Source organism: Ranitomeya variabilis, chromosome 2 (assembly GCF_051348905.1).
Source record: "Ranitomeya variabilis isolate aRanVar5 chromosome 2, aRanVar5.hap1, whole genome shotgun sequence".
In the NCBI taxonomy this organism is placed as follows: Eukaryota; Metazoa; Chordata; class Amphibia; order Anura; family Dendrobatidae; genus Ranitomeya; species Ranitomeya variabilis.
The window spans coordinates 113930173-113951095 of NC_135233.1; the positions used below are offsets into that span (position 1 = coordinate 113930173).

A 20923-nucleotide genomic window follows, 5' to 3' on the forward strand; every position below is an offset into this window, starting at 1 on the left:
GACCCAAATCCGAACAAATTCGCTACATATGAGTATAAAGCATTCTTGTTAAACATTGGCTCTTCTGCAGCTTGTAGAACCAAGATCGGTCAAAGGCCACAAGAATGTAAGTCACATTCCTAAAGGCACAGTTGCTTTCGAAAAGGTAGAAAAGTCATCAGTCGAAACTAAAATTGTTACATCTTAGATCCAAAGCGTCGTAATGTTATTCCATTTCACTGTGTCCCTGATCTGTCTTTGGAAATTATATTCAACCTGGCAGCTCCTAAAAGTTCTCAGTTTTTTCTGCCAGGGTTTACACCAGTATTCCAGAGCCTGGAAAACTGAGCACAGACTGTAGGCAAAAAGTGTAATATGTATTAATAATATAATATACGACTTTTACCTGAGAAAGTTAGTGACACTAAAAAATATAAAATAAGACTTTGTTATGTGCTCTAACTGAACAGGTTTCTAAATGCTAAATTGTATAAAAAACTGTACATTGGCTTCTTCCTTAATACAGTTGATCATTACTCTATTTTATTTAATCGTTTGCTTTATAGCCTTGTTTGAATTCCATTGTCCCACATTTATTAGAATCTTTGGATATTTATCGCATGTTAGGTCAAGGAACAGTGGTGATCTCCATATCATTCCTTTTTCAGCGAGTGAAGTACTTTTTTATATCATCATTACTTTACTAATATTTAACTTTCTATTTACTTATTGTAAAACTGGTGATTGTGGATTCACTGTACAATGGGTCGGACTTAAAAAGGAGGGGTGTAACTAAATGACTACCAGGTGTTTGCTAGAGCCTCTGATGGTGAGGATAGGCGTGACCGTTGGTAGTCTCCAGGTACCACTCCAAGGCAGTCCCCATCTCTACAACAGCTGACCTTAGGGTCAGGGGTGTAGTTATGATGTACAGGATGGTACGGAGTGCAGAGGTCAGACAGGACCGGTACACGAGCTAGGTCAGTAACAGGAGGAAACAAACACACAAGCACAAACTGGACGCCAGCAGAGCAAAGTCATAAGGAACCAACGTTCGGTCCAGGAATGGTGGGAGTTGCCAGGTATAGAGTCTGCTGACATGGGATAGGCCAGGGAACTTAATCTCTGCAGGCACAGCAGGATTAAATTCCTGTAGAGACCGACCCCACACCTCTAAGGAATTATAGAAAGCACTCTAAAATGCAGCAGCGCTGCAGGAGGCAAAAGTCAGTGAGCCATATGATGACCACAGTAAGTAAGGCAGTGTTGAGGAGACATAGACTTTTAACATAACAATTAATAATAATAATAATAATAATAATAATAATTTTTATTTATATAGCGCCAACATATTCCGCAGCACTTTACAATTAAGCGGGGACATGTACAAATAATAAATTCGGTACGAGTTAAGACAATTTAAACAGTGACATTAGGAGTGAGGTCCCTGCTCGCAAGCTTACAATCTACAAGGAAATTGGGGGACACAATAGGTGAAACATCACCTTGTCATGAGCTCAGAGGAAGGAAAAGTGAGCTGGGCAGCTGACTGTTGTATATAAATGAATGGGTTGGATAGTGCTTGCTGGGATGTTAGGAGTTAACCTCTGTCCTGGAATGTAACTTCAGTGCATTTTCAGCCAGGGTCTGGTAGGCAATATATTCCCAGCTCCATGGAAATCAGTACACTGTACACTGGGTAAGATGAAAGCACTCATTGCAGGATAGAAAAAGCGTTTCTGGTGACCAAGCACCCTTAATCATGATATGCATTGATATCGCATTTTATTCACTGTCTACGCTCATGTTTTATCCTCTATTGAGCACATTTTCTAGTGAATAAAGAAAAGGTTTTTTTTCACTACCTCATTGAGCTGGATTCTCCATTTCTTCTGATTGCTACATGCCCTGACACAGCAGTTCCCTGCTCCTAGTTCCTTAGGATGTCAACTATGGTGAGCTGGACTTTGTTCAATACCAGTAAAAACGTCAACTTGTTCTGCAAAAAACAAGTCCTAACATGACTCTGTGGAGTGGACCAAAATATGGAAAAATTATAGCTCTCAAAATATGGTGATGCAAAAACTATTTTTTGCAATAAAGAGTCTTTTAGTGTGCAACAGCAGCCAAACATTAAAACCCCCTATAAATCTGGTATCGCTGTAATTGCACCGACCTGAAGAATAAAGTTACATAATCACTTACTCTTTACTGCAAGAAGAGCGACGTTAAAAATAAATAAAACCAATTTTTCACCTGCTGTTGATTTTTTCATTCTGCCTCCCAAAGATTGCAGTAAGGCTCGGCGCACATATTCGGGTAAATCTCTGAAATATGTGATTCAGACAGAACCTATGGTAAAAGATTCCCTATTTTGTGGCAGATGGAGGCACTGTGGACACTGTCTGACCTGTGATCCGGCAGCATCCATCTTAATAGCATTGAATAAAACTGCCGTCGGCCACAGTTTTGTGCACTTCTGAAAAGAAAGACACCACTGAACAGAGACCAGACAGAGTCCAGAGTAACTCTGCTTTCTCATTATAGTGAATGGATCCCTCGGGGGTTTCATCTGAATCACGCCACTCACAGATTTATATGGAAACCCCAAAGTGAGTGCTCAGCGTAGAGCGCTGATAAATGTGATCCTAAACATTATGTAAAATGTTCCCAATAAAAGGTTTGACTCAATACACAAAAAAGCAAGCCCTCACTCAGGTCTGTCATCTGATAACAGAAGTATAGGGGGCTTCCACGTTACTGGTAGCACAAAGGCTCTGGAAAAGTGAAATAGCTCCTCACTAGTGTTGAGCATTCCGATACCGCAAGTATCGGGTATCGGCCGATATTTGCTGTATCGGAATTCCGATACCGAGATCCGATACTTTTGTGGTATCGGGAATCGGTATCGGGATCGATATTAATGTGTAAAATAAAGAATAAAAATAAGAAATATTGACCCTCCACGACCAATCACAGGCCGCGACGTCATCTAAGGACTTTCAAGCGCTCATTCTTATGAACGGAGGCTGGCGGTTACAACCAGGGCGTGTCAGAGGGTGAGTATATCAATATTTTTCATTTTTATTCTTTATTTTACACATTAATATGGATCCCAGGGCCTGAAGGGGAGTTTCCTCTCCTTCAGACTCTGGGAACCATCAGGATACCTTCCGATACTTGGTGTCCCATTGACTTGTATTGGTATCGGGTATCGGTATCTGCGATATCCGATACTTTTCGGGTATCGGCCGATACTATCCGATACCGATACTTTCAAGTATCGGACGGTATCACTCAACACTACTCCTCACTCACCAAAAGAAATTCAGCAAATTCTCTGCTCTCAAATCCAAATGCATCTTCCCTCCTGAGCCCCACAGAGTACCTAAACCATATATTGAGTCCATGTTTGACATTTCTGAAGCAATGAGAGCCCATCTAACTTACAGTTGCCATTTAGTCAAAATCATCACTACATCTGTAGATAAATTCCCCAAGCGGTATAGTTTCCAAAATGGGGTCACTTGAGGGGGATTCTGCTTTTTAAGCAATTAGGGGCTCTGTATATGGAACCTGCAAACTGTTCTAGGAACATATGCGCTCCAGGAGCCAAATAGCACTCCGTTTCTCCCAAATCTCTCTGTATGACTAAGTAGTACTGTACAGCCACATATGGGATATGGCCATATTAATTAGAAATTGTGGGACAGATTATGATGCCATTTTTACCCACTTCTTGTGTGAAAATTTAAAATCTGGAGCTATAACAAAATTTTAGTGGTAGAAATGTACCGTAGTTATTTTTTCTTCACTGCCCAATGGTATAGAAGTCTGCAATAAACCTGTAGCGTCAATATGGTCACTGCACCCCATATGAATTCATTCTGCACCCCATATGAATTCATTGAGAGATGTAGTTTGGAAAATGGGGTAACGTATTGGGGGTTCTGCTGTGTTGGCACCTCATGGGCTTTCCCAGTAGGTCATGGCATCTGCAAACATAACAGTAAAATCTGGTGCTCCTTGCCTTCTGAGCTTTGTACTGTGCCTGAAAAATCTTTCCCGATTACATGTAGGGTATTGGTGTACTCAGGAAAAAATGGACCTCAACTTAAAAAAAATAAAAAATGTTCCTATTAGCCCTTAAAAAATTTAAAAACTTGAGGCTAAAGCAACATTTTAGTGGTAAAAATGTTATTTATTCTTTTTTTGGTATAAATTTCTGTGAAGCACTTGGGGGTTCAAGGTGCACACCATGCATCTAAATATATTCCTTGAGGGGTTTCATTTGCAAAATGGGGTCACTTGTGGAGGGTTTCCAATGTTTAGGCACATCAGGGGCTCTCCAAATGGGACATAACGTCCTCTAATGATTCCAGGAAATTTTACATTCAAAAAGTAAAATGATGCTCCTTCCCTTCTGAGCTCTGCCCAAACAGGTTTGTTTCCCTCATTTGGGGTATCGGCATGTTCAGGATGAATTACAAAACAAATTTTGGGGTCCATTTTTTCTTGTTACCTTTGTCAAAATAAAAAAAATGGATCCGAAGTAAGTTTTTTGTGAATAAAAGTTAAATGTTCATTTTTTTTCCACATTCCAAAAATTCCTGTAAAGCACCTGAAAGGTTAGTAAACTTCTTGAAAGTGGTTTTGAACACTTTGAGGGGTGCAGTTTTTAGAATGGTGTCACTTTTGGATATCTTATATCATATAGACCCCTCAAAGTGACTTCAAATCTTCAAATATGATGTGGTCCCTAAAAAAATGGTTTTGTAAATTTTGATTGAAAAATTAAAAATCACTGGTCAAATTTTACCTAATTTTATAACTTCGTAACCAAAAAATTTTGGTTCCACAATTGTTCTGATGTAAAGTAGACATGTGGGAAAAAATGTTGCTTATTATCTATTTTGTGTGACCTATCCGTGTGATTTAAAGGCATGAAAATTCAAAGTTGGAAAATTGCTAATTTTTTCACATTTTTGCTAAATTTCCATTTTCTTAATAAACACAAGTCATACCGAAGAAATGTTACCACTGTCATGAAGTACAATTTGTCTTGAAAAACAGTCTCAGAATCGGTGGGATCTGTTGAATCATTCCAAAGTTATTACCTCATTAAGTGACAGTGGTCAGAATTGTAAAAATTTGCCTGGCCATTGAGGTGCAGACCAACTTCAGGGGTAAGGGGGTTAATGAACCTAAATTAAACCATACTCACATCATAGCACAGGCCAAAGAAGCCATTATCTCCTGTAACAGAAATAAACTAATAAACAACAATATTCCTCACCAGCCCGCAGAGAAGATAATAATCCATGGGTCTAGCGACGGGTCTAACTCTGCTACATCTAGATGGCAGGTTGCATTGTTGCATGATGTAACTATACAGCCTGTCATCCAGCAGAGACACTGAGTAGAGTCTGCTAGCGCTGCTCATTGTCTCGTTGTGAACTCGTATGACCTGACTGACATTACCACAAGCGTGAGAAAGTTTTCACACTTGCGGTGCTGTCACGAAATGTCCTGGAAGTTCACAGCCAATGAACTCAGAACAACTCACTGATGGCAGCACCGTGAAAAAAGTTTATTCAGCGCTTGTGCCATTTCTGGGTGACTGCGGGCTGCTGTTTTTAGACTGGGGGTCCATATCCATGGCCTCTTACAAGCCTGAGAATACCATCCCCCTGCTGTTAGCTTTAGCTTGGCTGGTTTTCAAGAATGAGGGTACTCCTCTATTTTTCATAACCAGCCTTGCTAATGCTGACAGGTGAGGGTTGCAGCCCGTAGCTGTCAGTTTTGCCTGGCTGGTTATCAAAAATACAATAATTTTTTAAAATGATATATTGCAGCATGTGCCATGGTTATCGACATCTGTGCCAAGTTGTTCTATGTATAGGAGGTGCAATTTCGTCCAGGGCACTTTGCAGGGCTTCATTGTAATGCTTCAGTGCAGAATTAGGACATGAGAGGGAGGAGATAGGGGCCAATGATGACTGCAAGTTCTTCATGAGTTTCTGGGTGTTAATGGCCTGTATGTTTCTATAAGTGTGGAAAGTGGGAGTTACCTGAGCGGGATGGCAGTTCTTGATAGAGAATGAAAGAAGGTTGTGGTCAGAGAGCAGGAGAGGGGAGTTTGTGAAATCATCCACTGAGCAAAGCCGAGAGAAGACCAAGTAGAGGGAGTTTCCATCTTCATGCATTGGAGAGTTAGTATGCTGCAAGAGCCCGAAAGAGGAGGTTAGAGATAAAAGGTTAGAAGCAGATGGGAAGAGGGGAAAAGCAATGGGGATGCTGAAATCACCCATGATGAGGGTGGGGATGTCACAGGAGAGAAAATGTGGAAGCCAGGTGGCAAAGTGATCCAGGAATTGAAGGGAGGGGCCTGGAGGACGATATACCACTACAACTTGCATGGAGCAGGGGATGTAGAGTCTGACATCATGGACCTCAAAAGAAGGGAAGGCAAGTGTGGGTACTTGGGGGATAACTTGGAAGGTATATTTGGTTGATAGGAGCAGAGCAACACGTCCACCTGCTCTGTTGTCCTATCTTGGGGTATGAGAAAAGTGTAGTAAACCATATGAAAGAGCAGAAGCCGCGATGGTGTCTGACTGCTGGATCCAGGTTTCAGTAAGAGCTAGAAGGTTAAGAAAATTAGAAAGGAAGAAGTCATGGATGAAGGGGAGTTTATTGCACACTGAACGAGAATTCCAAAGGATACAATTGAAAGAGACAGAAAGTATGCAGGGAATATTAATAAGGTTAGAGGGGTTTCTGAGTGTAGCAGTTGGGAGGTTTGACTTGCTATAACATGGGGGCTGGGGTTGGGAGAGATGTCTACTGCGACTAGGAGAAGGGGGATAGAAAGAGTGAGTAGATAGCTAAGTGATTGCGTCTCTTGTGTTGGATGGTGGGTCTGAATGGATCTGCGATGTTTAGCAATGTGAACAGAGTATGAGTGCTATACATAGGAGAGGAAAGGACAGAGGGGCCGATATGGATGGATTGTAAGGAGTTAAAGCAAGGGTGGTGAATGTGAGTGAATGCAGCAGCCAGGATATAGATTAAACGAATGCATATGGTGCATTCCCCCTGCACAAATGCCTCCCCAGGCAGTGTCTCAATATATAGGAGGCTAGCTCTTAGATCTTACTTTTTTTTCTCTGGTTAGCAATCAGTCAAACTAAGTTGAGACATCAGGACATAATACAGTACATGTAGTGAAAAGATAAGTGTCCAGGCCTACAAGGATCATACACCACTTTGAAAAGTTACTTGACCTCATAGCATAAGGGGACAAGCAGAGTAAGCTGAAATAACTAAATACCATTATATATGCAGCTAAGATGAATAAGATTTGCAGGACTCGTGCAGGAATTCAGTGCAGTAGCTTGAATTAGTTAAATACCTGTATGAAGAGAATAGCGATGCGTATTAGATTCATCAATGTTATAATTGGCAGTACTTTGATAAAATGTACTTCGATCATTCGAACATTCCCAGAACCTTTATCCATTCCTCTTAGGAAATACTTTGCAGTCCTCTCACGATCCTGGTTGCTGTTCTCTGAACTTGTTCAAGAGTTTACTAGTTGTGCCGCTGAGTGCCATTTTGCTAGAATTGCAAAGATCTAATTACCAAAAATTTGGATTTTTGGCGAAAATCTGAGCAAATTAGATTAGTTTAAATATCCAAATAGCCTCTTCAGGAAGGAAGAGAACTTCAACTCCAGTTCAACCTATTGGATGAAGCAATCCTAAAAGTCAATATTGAGCCTTTAACTAGCTTTGTAATATAATTTAGGATAAGATGCAAACCAGAAATGCCATTTGCAGACACGTGTTTCAGGGTATTTGCCCATCATAATTCCAAAGCAGGAGTCATGGGTGACCTATGACAGGGTCTAAATCTAAAGGTTTCTAGAACATCTCTACTATCCGAAGGATATGTGATAAATGTATGATCGGTGGTGGTGGTGACCCCCTATAACAGTGGTTCCTTGTCACTTGCTGCTCTAATCTCTTTGTGTCTATGGAAATAAGGGGACCCATCCCCGATCAAATTTATCACTTATCTTAATTGTGGGATAACCATTTTAAAATTTCTGGTAAATACCATACATTGATCTATCCAATGTAAATTTCTTGAGAATATGGTGTCCTTTTCAAAGTATTAAGACCGATCTAACTGTCTATTGCACCAAGTGGCAGAAAACTAGTGATGGGGTAGGGGAAGACAGTAGGGTGCGTTAGACTAATGAAAACAACAATCCTATAACTACAATCTATAAAAACATGTAGTATAACATTTCTAAGTCACTGTAATGAAATGCGTAGATTTAATGCCCTATATTGAATAAAAGAAGATACCGGAGATCATGAAGGCTTAGTAAAAGGTTCTGATTGAATCAGATTAATGAATTATATTGTGTCTGTAGCCATTTCAGACGAGTGTATTATGATAAAGGACATATCAATGTTTGACAGAGCGGAGCTGCATTTTATCTTGACATTTGTCTGGCTCAGAATGCAATGCATTAAGAGGAAAAAATCATTAATGCTCTAAAAACTCAATACAAGGAAAAACCCGTGAGTGACAAGGAGAAGAAGTTGCACATGTCATTGATGTGTACGGGATGGGAATACATGTGCAGCACTGAATTAGAAACATTGCAATGCACTCCGAATACTTTCTCCTTATTATAATAATTTTTCTTTATGTTGATATTTTTTATTTGTTTATGACTATATGCAAATTGCCTCTTCTGAGAAAAAGAGGACTTAAACTCTACAGTGCCACCTATTGGAAGTAGCGATCCTACAAGTCACAATCAACCCTTTAACGAGTCGTGCAATATGACTTAGGATAAAAGCCAAATCAGTATCTCAATTCGCAGACACGGTATTTCGGGCTGTTGGCCCTCGTCAGTGCGAAGCATGAGAACTGATTTGGCTAGGTGAGAGGCTCTGGACATGGGGTCTAAGGGGTATCGTTTCTCCTTATGGAGAGTGACATACCATCTCTGGCTTGTCAAGGTAAGGAGGCTTATTTGCCGTACAATTCTCCTCTGGGAATTTAAATATGCAAATTGCCTCTTCTGAGAAAAAGAGGACTTAAACTCTACAGCGCCACCTATTGGAAGTAGCGATCCTACAAGTCACAATCAACCCTTTAACGAGTCGTGCAATATGACTTAGGATAAAAGCCAAATCAGTATCTCAATTCGCAGACACGGTGTTTCGGGCTGTTGGCCCTCATCAGTGCGAAGCATGAGAACTGATTTGGCTAGGTGAGAGGCTCTGGACATGGGGTCTAAGGGGTATCGTTTCTCCTTATGGAGAGTGACATACCATCTCTGGCTTGTCAAGGTAAGGAGGCTTATTTGCCGTACAATGCTCCTCTGGGAATTTAAATATGCAAATTGCCTCTTCTGAGAAAAAGAGGACTTAAACTCTACAGCGCCACCTATTGGAAGTAGCGATCCTACAAGTCACAATCAACCCTTTAACGAGTCGTGCAATATGACTTAGGATAAAAGCCAAATCAGTATCTCAATTCGCAGACACGGTATTTCGGGCTGTTGGCCCTCGTCAGTGCGAAGCATGAGAACTGATTTGGCTAGGTGAGAGGCTCTGGACATGGGGTCTAAGGGGTATCGTTTCTCCTTATGGAGAGTGACATACCATCTCTGGCTTGTCAAGGTAAGGAGGCTTATTTGCCGTACAATTCTCCTCTGGGAATTTAAATATGCAAATTGCCTCTTCTGAGAAAAAGAGGACTTAAACTCTACAGCGCCACCTATTGGAAGTAGCGATCCTACAAGTCACAATCAACCCTTTAACGAGTCGTGCAATATGACTTAGGATAAAAGCCAAATCAGTATCTCAATTCGCAGACACGGTGTTTCGGGCTGTTGGCCCTCGTCAGTGCGAAGCATGAGAACTGATTTGGCTAGGTGAGAGGCTCTGGACATGGGGTCTAAGGGGTATCGTTTCTCCTTATGGAGAGTGACATACCATCTCTGGCTTGTCAAGGTAAGGAGGCTTATTTGCCGTACAATGCTCCTCTGGGAATTTAAATATGCAAATTGCCTCTTCTGAGAAAAAGAGGACTTAAACTCTACAGCGCCACCTATTGGAAGTAGCGATCCTACAAGTCACAATCAACCCTTTAACGAGTCGTGCAATATGACTTAGGATAAAAGCCAAATCAGTATCTCAATTCGCAGACACGGTGTTTCGGGCTGTTGGCCCTCGTCAGTGCGAAGCATGAGAACTGATTTGGCTAGGTGAGAGGCTCTGGACATGGGGTCTAAGGGGTATCGTTTCTCCTTATGGAGAGTGACATACCATCTCTGGCTTGTCAAGGTAAGGAGGCTTATTTGCCGTACAATGCTCCTCTGGGACTATAGACATTTACATATTGGGGAGCTACTGCTTCAAGAGCCAAGAGGTTTTCTAGTGATATTGAAGTGCATACAGCTCTGCCACCATTATGACATAATAAATAATTCTGCACAAAGTCTTGCTAATTAATGTGTTTCTGTGGTTAAAGACTAAAAACTTAAATGATATAGTCTGATCCTGCAATCTTATTCCATACTTACCAATGTTATAAAGCCCAAAAGAATGACATTGGAATGCTGCCCCCAAGAACAGACAGGAACATGGCCAAAATGCCATAACCTGCATGCAGCACCTCTTTTTCTCTCTCCTAGTTCACTCTCTTCCCTAGTTCTGTAAAAGGAAGTGATGAAAGTAATTGCAGGATCAAACCACACAGGTTTTTTATTGCATTATGTAACTTCTTCTGTATTAACCCATTACTTGACAAATTAAAATTTTTACAAGTACAGATTTTTCAGAAAAGGGCGTCCCAGTATTCAATTAAACATGACAGTGACATGATTTCCTATTTTTAAAACATTCATTTTACAAACACAACACAAAAAATTGGACCTAATTATAAGAATTATAAAATCTTAGTTGCTAGAAGCTAAAGATTAGGCGTCCCAAAAAAAGGACATTGGTAGATAATCGGTTAAATCTATATACACAAAAAAGTAGACTTGTTAATCATGATTATTTATAACGTTTCTTGGTATTTATTTATTTTAGATGTATTTGAGCAAGAAAAAAATCTAGATAGCCTTCAAGATATTAAAGAATATTAGGAAATAATATATCCATGCATTTAAAATTCTGCTCACATATCTTTGATAGACTTATGCAATTTTCTGTTTACATTGTAGAATGGTACAGCGCATTTTTGGGCTATCTTCATAGGGTTAAATATTTACCAACATTTAACATGCAAAATTTGGGACATTTAAGCCACACACTAAGACTGCCAGGGAACACCCCAAAATACTCAGGAACGCCCCCAACATGCCATGATTAGATATGGTCTTTTTAAGGTCTACTCCTTTCAATGTCTGGTGCGGTGTACTGCCCTGGTAAAATAAGGACTATTGGCAAATATGCTAAACATGGGTATATGTGACACTTTCAAATTGTTTGACCAGTTACATGCAGTAGTAACAGTACGTGTACAATGAAGACATGCCAGGGAGAACTAATGCGTATTACCAATAGTCCTCATTTAGTTGTGTCTGTCCTGCAAACTGGTTCTCAACGAATGGGGGCCTTAATAATACTATTGGCAAGAAGGCTGTTTTGGGGAATTCCTGGCCATGGCCTGATGATCCTTGTGGTAAGACTTGAATTTCTTACATTTTGGATTGGAAATGTTGATAAATGTGCTAAAGGTCTTTTTTTGGGGAACTATTTCACTTTGTATTTACAAAACCGCCTAAGTGATGCTGTTACATTGTTACATTGTTAATAAAGTTAACTGCAAATAACAAAAAAACACACAGAGGAGTCATGAAGAACATCTTTAGAGGTGGCAGACAAGATGCCGAAATGCTGCTGTAGATCAAGATACTGAATATGAACTTCTTAATAAATGACTAGTGACTTATTGTGACCAGTCAATTTTTTACATTTAATGTGTTGGAAGCTAAAACTATTTACAAGAATATGAATATGAGCAGCTTCAAAAAGGTGAGTCCTCAGTATATAGTAGATGTTACTACCAAACATGGTTCGAGGGAAGACTACTTGAGAAATGCAACTGGATCTTGAAACTTTATGGAACATTGTGTATTGGTGACAAAGGTTAAATCTTCAGGACTCACTCATGGAAAATTTACTATAGCACAAACTCCTCAAAATGTTAATGCAGACTATGATATAAAGGTCTCAGAAGACAAAAAGCACCATAGCTTGCTGGATACAGGCTTCATATCTGCACATTGATCAAACTGGACATTCCTGTCCACCATTAAAAGCAGCTGCAATGAGTAAAGGAGCATCAGAACTGGACCAAAAAGAAACAGGAAAAGATAGTCAGTGATGGGGAATCACATTACTTCTTTTACATCAGGATGTACAGTGGAATAAAAAGCAAAGTGTCAGATGACCTGTAGTGCTCTGAGAAATACCATGCATTGCTACTCTCATTCATGTGTTTGCTCCTCAATCAGGCATTCATTCTGCACAGTTTGGAGATAAAGGTTGCCTTAGTGACCTCTAAGGCTACTTTCACACATGCGTCGCTTGGCATCCGTCGCAATGCGTCGTTTTGGGGAAAAAACGGATCCTGCAAATGTGCCCACAGGACGCGTTTTTTGCCCATAGACTTGTATTGCCGATGGATCGCGACGTATGGCAATACGTCGCGTCCATCGTGCACTGGATGTGTCGTGTTTTGGCGGATCGTTACGAAAAAACATTCAAAGGAACGTTTTTTTGTACGACGGGTCCGCCATTACCTACCGGCATGCGCGGCCGGAACTCCGCCTCCTCCTCCCCGGGACTTTACAATGGGCAGCGGACGCATTGAAAAACTGCATCCGCTGCCCACGTTGTGCCAAATTTTCACAACGTGCGAAGGTACGTTGCGCTGACGCTTAGCGACGGACCCGTACTGACGCAAGTGTGAAAGAAGCCTAAATTCATGGATACATTTCTACAAAATCATGTAGTATCCTTGTTGTGACATAAGAGAAAATAGACATGTCCAGGAGCTTGTAGCAGCACAAAAAACCCCTGTAAAAATGGTAGTAGCCATAGGCAATAGGGTGGGAGCTGTGTACTGAAAATGAATTAATAAAAAAAAGCAACAACAATACTAACTACACTTTAATGTCTATAAGATTTTTTTCATAAATATTGCTTTGGGAGTTGGAGGGGCTGTAGAATTTTATGTTGTGTCATGTGAACATAATTTCATTAATGTTACTGTGCAGATCACTTCTGCATCTGTTCCATTACATTTCCAATATAAGTGATTGAGTAGTCATTCTTATAATTAATAATTAGGTGTTTTATAGTCAAAAGGAAACAAAGATATTTTGAAAATTGACTTCGCCAAAGTTCAGCAATTTTTTTTATAAAATATGATTTTTTTTAAAATGTGCCTGAAATTACTTCAGTTGCCCTGAAAACATATGTATGACACTTGGAGGTTTACTAGGACTGCATCCAAACCCTTTTAATCTATTTTATGCAAACACGGACTTAGTAATGTCACAGGACCTTCACTATAGAATTGGATGGTAATCCAGTTGTAAGCAATAGTGCATTTAATAACACAGAGCACTGACAGACTTTTTATGTCTGTTAAAGTGGAAAAAAAAATCCAAAAATTAGCACAGCTGTTTGTGACAAGGAAGCATACCATTTGACACTGATTTCAGATATGTATTTTTTCTGTCAAACTATTGTGCTGTCTTGCTTCTGCTTTCTAGTCATTAAGAATGAAGAAAAATTGTGCAACTGAAATTAAAACACAGCAGAAAAGATATTAGCTACACCATATCACTGATCAATCACACAGAGTCTGGCACTGCTGCTGGCACCTTTTCTATCTCTTTCTCTCTCAGGGTACTGTCACACAGTGGCACTTTGATCGCTCCGACGGCACGATCCGTGACATTGCAGCGTCGCTTGATTATCGCTCCAGCGTCGTAGACTGCGGTCACACTTTGCAATGCACGGCGCTGGAGCGATAATTTCATGACGTAGTTGCGATGTAGAAGTCATACGGGACATTGGGAATATCGTGCACACCTTTGTTACACGCTGCGATCATGCCGCCACAGCGGGACACTTGACGACGAAATAAAGTTTCAAACGATCTGCTACGACGTACGATTGTCAGCGGGGTCCCTGATCGCAGTAGCGTGTCAGACACAGCGATATCGTAACTATATCGCTGGAACGTCACGGATCGTGCCGTTGTAGCGACCAAAGTGCTACTGTGTGACAGTACCCTCAGTCAATTGAATCTGTATATTATTTACAGACTACTACTCTCTTCTTCTCCTGTGCTGCAGTTAAACAATGTATTACTGTCTGGAGAATTTGTCCAATGTTTAAGGGCTTTTTCCTCCTATCTGTGATCCTGAGCTGTGACCTCTGACTCAATCTGTACTCTCACTTTCCTAAAATCACCCTAAAATGGCTGTTGCATTCCCTGCCTAGGTTTTTATGCAAGCTACAATAGTCCCTCCTCTTTGTCTGTGCTATATTGTGTGATCTGAAAGCTGCAAGGCATTATATGAAGGCCCACATGGTGGCACCTGAGGTCATGTCAGCCTGCTCTTGCTGATGCAGTCTTCTGCAGTGTGTTAACCCCTTCATAACCTTGGGATTTTTCGTTTTTCCGTGTTCGTTTTTCACTCCCCTCCTTCCCAGAGCCATAAGTTTTTTATTTTTCCATCAATTTGGCCATGTGATGGCTTATTTTTTGTGGGACGAGTTGTGCTTTTGAACGACATCATTGGTTTTACCATGTCATGTACTAGAAAACGGGAAAAAAATTCCAAGTGCGGTGAAATTGCAAAAAAAGTGCAATCCCACACTTGTTTTTTGCTCAGCTTTTTTGCTAGGTTCACTAAATGCTAAAACTGACCTGCCATTATGATTCTCCAGGTCACTACAAGTTCATAGACACCTAACATGACTAGGTTATTTTTTACCTAAGTGGTGAAAAAAAATTCCAAACTTTGCTAAAAAAAAAAAAAAAAAATTGCGCCATTTTCCGATACTCGTAGCGTCTCCATTTTTCATGAGCTGGGGTCGGTTGAGGGCTTATTTTTTGCGTGCTGAGCTGGCGTTTTTAATTATTCGAATTCGGTGCAGATATGTTCTTTTGATCGCCCGTTATTGCATTTTAATGCAATGCCGCGGCGACCAAAAAAACGTAATTCTGGCGTTTTGATTTTTTTTCTCATTACGCCGTTTAGCTATCAGGTTAGTGCTTTTTTATTGATAGATCGGGCGATTCTGAACTTGGCAATACCAAATATGTGTAGGTTTGATTTTTGTTTTAATTGATTTATTTTGATTGGGGCGAAAGGGGGGTGATTTAAACTTTTATATTTTTTTTATATTTTTCACATTTTTTTTAACTTTTTTTTTTAACTTTTGCCATGCTTCAATAGCCTCCATGGGAGGCTAGAAGCAGGCACAGCACGATCGGCTCTGCTACATAGCAGCGATCTGCTGTTCGCTGCTATGTAGCAGAAAATCAGGTGTGCTGTGAGCGTCGACCACAGGGTGGCGCTCACAGCTGCCGGGGATCTGTAACCATAGAGGTCTCAAGGACCTCTATGGTTACAATGGAGAAGCGCTCCATCCGGCCGGATGCGGTAGTTAAATGCCGCTGTCTGCGTTTGACAGCGGCATTTAACTAGTTAATAGCGGCGGGTGAATCGCGATTTCACCCGCCGCTATTGCGGGCACATGTCAGCTGTTCAAAACAGCTGACATGTCCCGTCTTTGATGCGGGCTCACAGCGGAGCCCTGCATCAAAGCAGGGGAGCTGACCTCGGACGCACTATCCCATCCGAGGTCAGTAAGGAGTTAAAAGGCATCGACATTTTTTTGCCAAAAATTGAATCACAAATTGATTGCTTAGATTTGTAAATTTAATACAAACTTGGACTCCAATTTGATTAATCTTTAACACCAAGTAAATGCGCAAAAACAAGTTTGTCAAATTACCTTTATCTCCACTTGACCTAACATTTGCCTTATTCCCTGCACTTTTCTATAAAGAACGTGTTTGTAGCTTTCAGCAGCAGGACCTACAGTGCTTAGCACTCACATTTGACCAAACAGGAATAAGCTAAAATGAGTCTTACAGATTGCCATTTCAATAAAAGCCTCGAAGAAGAGAACCTACAGCGTGTAAATATATTACTCACAGCATTAAAGTGCACCATCCCAGTGGCATGCCAAGAAAGTCTAGAGGACACATTCAAGTCATGCTGCCTGAAGTGAATAGAAGAAACAGTTGACACTGGAAAGAAAGATGCCTGATAACTCTGTCTTCTCTTGTGTTTAGAAAGGTTTTTATGAGGATTATAAATCTGTCTGGAAAACCCATTCACTTACATGAGTTGTGATACCACATACAAACCTTATAAAAACAAAACATTAGAACTCTTTCAATAACTGCTGTTGTTGTCATAAAATGTTTGTAGTAGTATAAAAATCCTAAATTGATCAAAATGTTACTATTTTATAAAATCATGTAAGTTAATTAAAAGCAAAAGTTGTATCTGGAGCTTCCAAAGGTTGCAATAAATGTATAGAGATGTAGCTATCTTAAAGGGAACTTTCTAAGGGCAGTGCAATAGACTGTTATTATTATTTTTATGCATGGGTGAGGATACACTAGGAGAGGGTAGAGCTGGTTGTGTGGCAGTTCAGTAGGTTGAGGATCACTGCAGGCTGTAGGCTTGTCGGAAGGGTGAGTTTTCAGGTTCTTTTTGAAGGTTTCTATGGTAGGCAAGAGTCTGATGTGTTGGGGTAGAGAGTTCCAGAGTAGGGGGGATGCATAGGAGAAGTCTTGGATGCGGTTATGGGAAGGAGAGATGAGAGGGGAGTAGAGAAGGAGATCTTGAGAGGATTGCAGGTTGCGTGTAGGTAAGTACCAGGAGACCATGTTACAGATGTATGGAGGAGACAGGTTGTGGATGGATTTGTATGTCGTTGTAAGGGTTTTGAACTGGAATCTCTGGGCGATAGGAAGCCAGTAAAGGGCTTGGCATAGGGGAGAGGCTGGGGAATAGCAGGGAGACAGGTAGATTAGTCGGGCAGCAGAGTGTATAATGAATTGGAGTGTTGCCAGAGTGCTAAAGGGGAGGCCAGAGAGTAGGAGGTTGCAGTAGTCAAGGCGGGAGATGATGAGGGCATGCACTAGTGTTTTTGTGGTGTCACGGTCAAGGAAACACATCCCATGTTATTTCTTTAAGGGAACTTACATAAGGACTCGGGAATATTCATTATGTGTGGCGGAGAGGCGAGTTTGGCATCTAAATAGGAAGGATTCTTTACAGTTAGAGCAGTAAGACTGTGGAATGTCATACTGCAAAAGGTAGTATTCATAAACACTGGATCAGCATTTATATAGGGGCCAGGTGCTTTTCTCACAACTTATGGCATTGTAGGTTATAAATAGTCTAGCGATAGAGAATGTATAAATGGTCAAGAAAGGCTGAACTTGATGGCAATATGTTTTTACAACCTATATAACTATGTAACTAAGGTGGAATCACAAATGGCATTTTAGGGAGGTGGTGGGGAATAACATGGTAGCTTTTGATGTGTTTTTTCAACTAAACCCAAAAGTGTAGCTAGTGAGATAGACAACTGTTAGTATAGACCCATTCTATTTTAAACTACTTTTGACTTTGGTTAAAAAAATTTACTCTCTGTGATACCAGGACAATCCAAAATCTCTGGATGCCTTTACTCACACTTGGACTCAGGAGCTTCTACTGTATATGCTTTCCCTCTTCCTCCAAAAAGGTACGGAGAAGAATAATCAATGACAGAGCCACCTTCATTGCTACATTTTGGATTGGAAGATCTTAGTTTCCCCTACTGATTCAGGTATCCGAGGGGAAATATAGGAAACTTCAAAACAGAGGGGGAACTGCTTCATCATGAGCAAGTCTTACACCCAAAAATCCATCTTCTTCATCTACTGTAACTGCTTGAATGCTCAGAAGTAGTGTTGAGCATTCCGATACTGCAAATATCGGGTATCGGCCGATATTCGCTGTATTGGAATTCCGATACCGAGTTCCAATATTTTTGCGTTATCGGAAATCAGAATCGGGATCCATATTCATGTAAAAAATTAAGAATAAAAATAAAAAATATGGATATACTCACCCACCGACGGCCCCTGGCTCTCAGCGGTGTAACCGGCTGCCTCCGCTCCTAAGAATGCAGTGAGTGTAGGACCTGCGATGATGTCGCGGTCTTGTGATTGGTCGCGTGACCGCTCATGTGACCGCTCACGTGACCGTGACATCATCGAAGGTCCTTCACTCTGCATTCTTAGGAACGGAGGCAGACGCTTGCAGCGGTGACAGCCAGGGGCCGTCCGAGGGTGAGTATATCCACATTTTTTTATTTTTATTCTTTATTTTTTACGTGAATATGGATCCCAGGGCCTGAAGGAGAGTTTCCTCTCCTTCACACCCTGGGAACCATCCAGGATCGCTTCCTATTACGTTCCGATATTTGTGTCCCATTGACTTGTATTGGTATCGGGTATCGGCGATATCCGATATTTTTTGGATATCGGCCGATCCAATCCGATATCGATACTTTCAAATATCGGAAGGTATCGCTCAACACTACTCAGAAGTGAATATTGACATCCACATTCTACTCGACAGCAGTAACCAGATCACCAGTAAGACATTCTTGTATTTGGAATACCTATTAATCCTTTGCTAAAAATAGACAAAATCTGTATAGAATGGTAGCAGGATCTGTATAATAATAATCTTTATTTTTATGTAGCGCTAACATATTCTGCAGCGCTTTAGAGTTTGCATACATTATCATCGCTGTCCCCAATTTCACAGCACTTCTGCAATCGTAGCACTCCTGAAATATTTCCAATAAAAGAAGGTGGCCACATTTGGTGCTCTTTTATTTTGTGTGAGATTGCCTCTGCAGTATAAAGCAACGTGGAACAATATTTAAGCAGAGTTATATGCCATCAGTAAAAATGGCACTTGATATGTCTGTAACATTTGATTGTATTGTGGTTTGGGTACTGAGTACAGTTCAGTGAATTTTTAAAAAATCGGTATTCCATGGTGGATATTGTTCTTGCAGTATTCGCCGAAGACAGCCGAACGTCATTGGAGTCAGTGGGAGTAGAAATGAACAGATATGTTCAGAACCGATCATCAAACATAAGTTCGTCACGAATACGGCAAATTCAGATTTGGCGACCAATTCTGAATGTATTCGCTCAACTCTAGTCCTGAGCTTTAACCACAAAAATCTGCTTTTCAGTTACATTGCCGAAGCTTAGTGAAACTTATGGTTAGTGATGAGCGAATTTGCTTGAAAATCAATCGTCAAACATAAATTCGGCACGAATATGGCACATTTGGATTTGTGATCGGAAACAAGAGCAAAATTTAATAAAATCAGAAAAAATAGGTAACATTAGGTAACAAGTGCAGGAAAATATTTGCGTTGCCACAAAAGTATTTTCAGCACTTTAACAACGATGATGGTGGTGTATCATGAGCGTTTGGCACGTGTTTGATGAGGGGAGAGTTTTTTGCAGAGCTCAGAAGCACGGCATTCTTGTAAACAGTCAATTATTTTTCCTAAGGGTACCGTCACACATTGAAATTTTCATTGCTGCGACGGCACGATTCGTGCAGCCGTACAGTGAGAGCAGAGCACAGCACCGCTGCACTCTGCTCTCACTTTCCGGCCGGCACTCAGAGCAGGAAGCAGACGGCAAGGGACCTGAAGGACACCGACGGGTGAGTATGTACGGTTTGTTTTTTTACGTTTACGCTTGTAACCAGGGTAAACATCGGGTTACTAAGCGCGGCCCTGCGCTTAGTTACCCGATGTTTACCCTGGTTACAAGCGAAGACATCGCTGGATCGCTGTCACACACAACGATCCAGCGATGTCAGCGGGTGATCAAGCGACGAAAGAAAGTTCCAAACGATCTGCTACGACGTACGATTCTCAGCAGGGTGTCTGATCGCAGTAGCGTGTCAGACACAGCGATATCGTAACGATATCGCTAGAACGTCACGAATCGTAACGTCGTAGCGATGGAAATTTCAATGTGTGACGGTACCTTAACTTTATGTGCGCACATTGCGACTAGCTAATCAGGGTACAGGAAACATCCACAATGTTCTGACACAATGGCATAAATGAAATAACAATGCATTTACAAAGGTATTTAGTTTCGTACTCTGGTTATTGCTGAAATAAATAAACCATAAAAACTAGAATAAAATGTAAAAAATTTAGTTCATGGTAGGAATTGTGTATTTATCTTTGGATTTTTATGTTTAGGCATTTTTATGGTTAGACTTACAAATTTGATTACTTTTATTAGATAATGCCCATTTAAATATCACTGCAAGTCAAGCATAGAATACAGCAAATCGCCCTTCAAAGCTTCTAGCATTAGGCAGCAACATAAAAATAATGTAAAATAACATGTAGTCTTTAGGTGTCCTTGTTGTAATCTTATTGAAAATTATAAATACTTCTGCTTATCTGATGCAGTCAATTGGAGGGGCTCTCATAATTGAAATTCCTTGTGATCAACCTGTAGCCAAAATGTTCTATATATGTTGCAGAGTTGGTCAACATTTACAGGTGATCTGCCAGAAGATTTCACAATACACACTGCATACAGTACATTGTTATATTGATATCTTAAGGCTGATGTACTTATTTTGAAAATATTTGATAGTTTCTTGCATACTTCTTTTTTCTGTTTATTTAAAGGGAATCTGTCACCTCTCCCCGTGACGTACATGACCTATTAATATGGGCATACAGGTAATAGA

The 20923-nt window shown here is 40.6% G+C and overlaps 2 protein-coding genes across 5 annotated transcripts in view; one reads left to right on the forward strand and one right to left on the reverse strand.

Moving 5' to 3' along the window:
- The window catches only part of SYNDIG1 (synapse differentiation inducing 1), a 475803-nt gene that overhangs the window by 357339 nt on the left and 97541 nt on the right, over positions 1 to 20923 (forward strand). The window lies entirely within an intron of this gene.
- LOC143808917 (uncharacterized) overlaps positions 12233 to 20923 on the reverse strand; it is a 71799-nt gene continuing 63108 nt past the window's right edge. The window contains exon 3 of the mRNA XM_077292096.1: positions 12233 to 12366. Within this exon, the coding sequence (XP_077148211.1) occupies positions 12233 to 12366 (134 nt within the window). The remainder of the gene's footprint in view (positions 12367 to 20923) is intronic.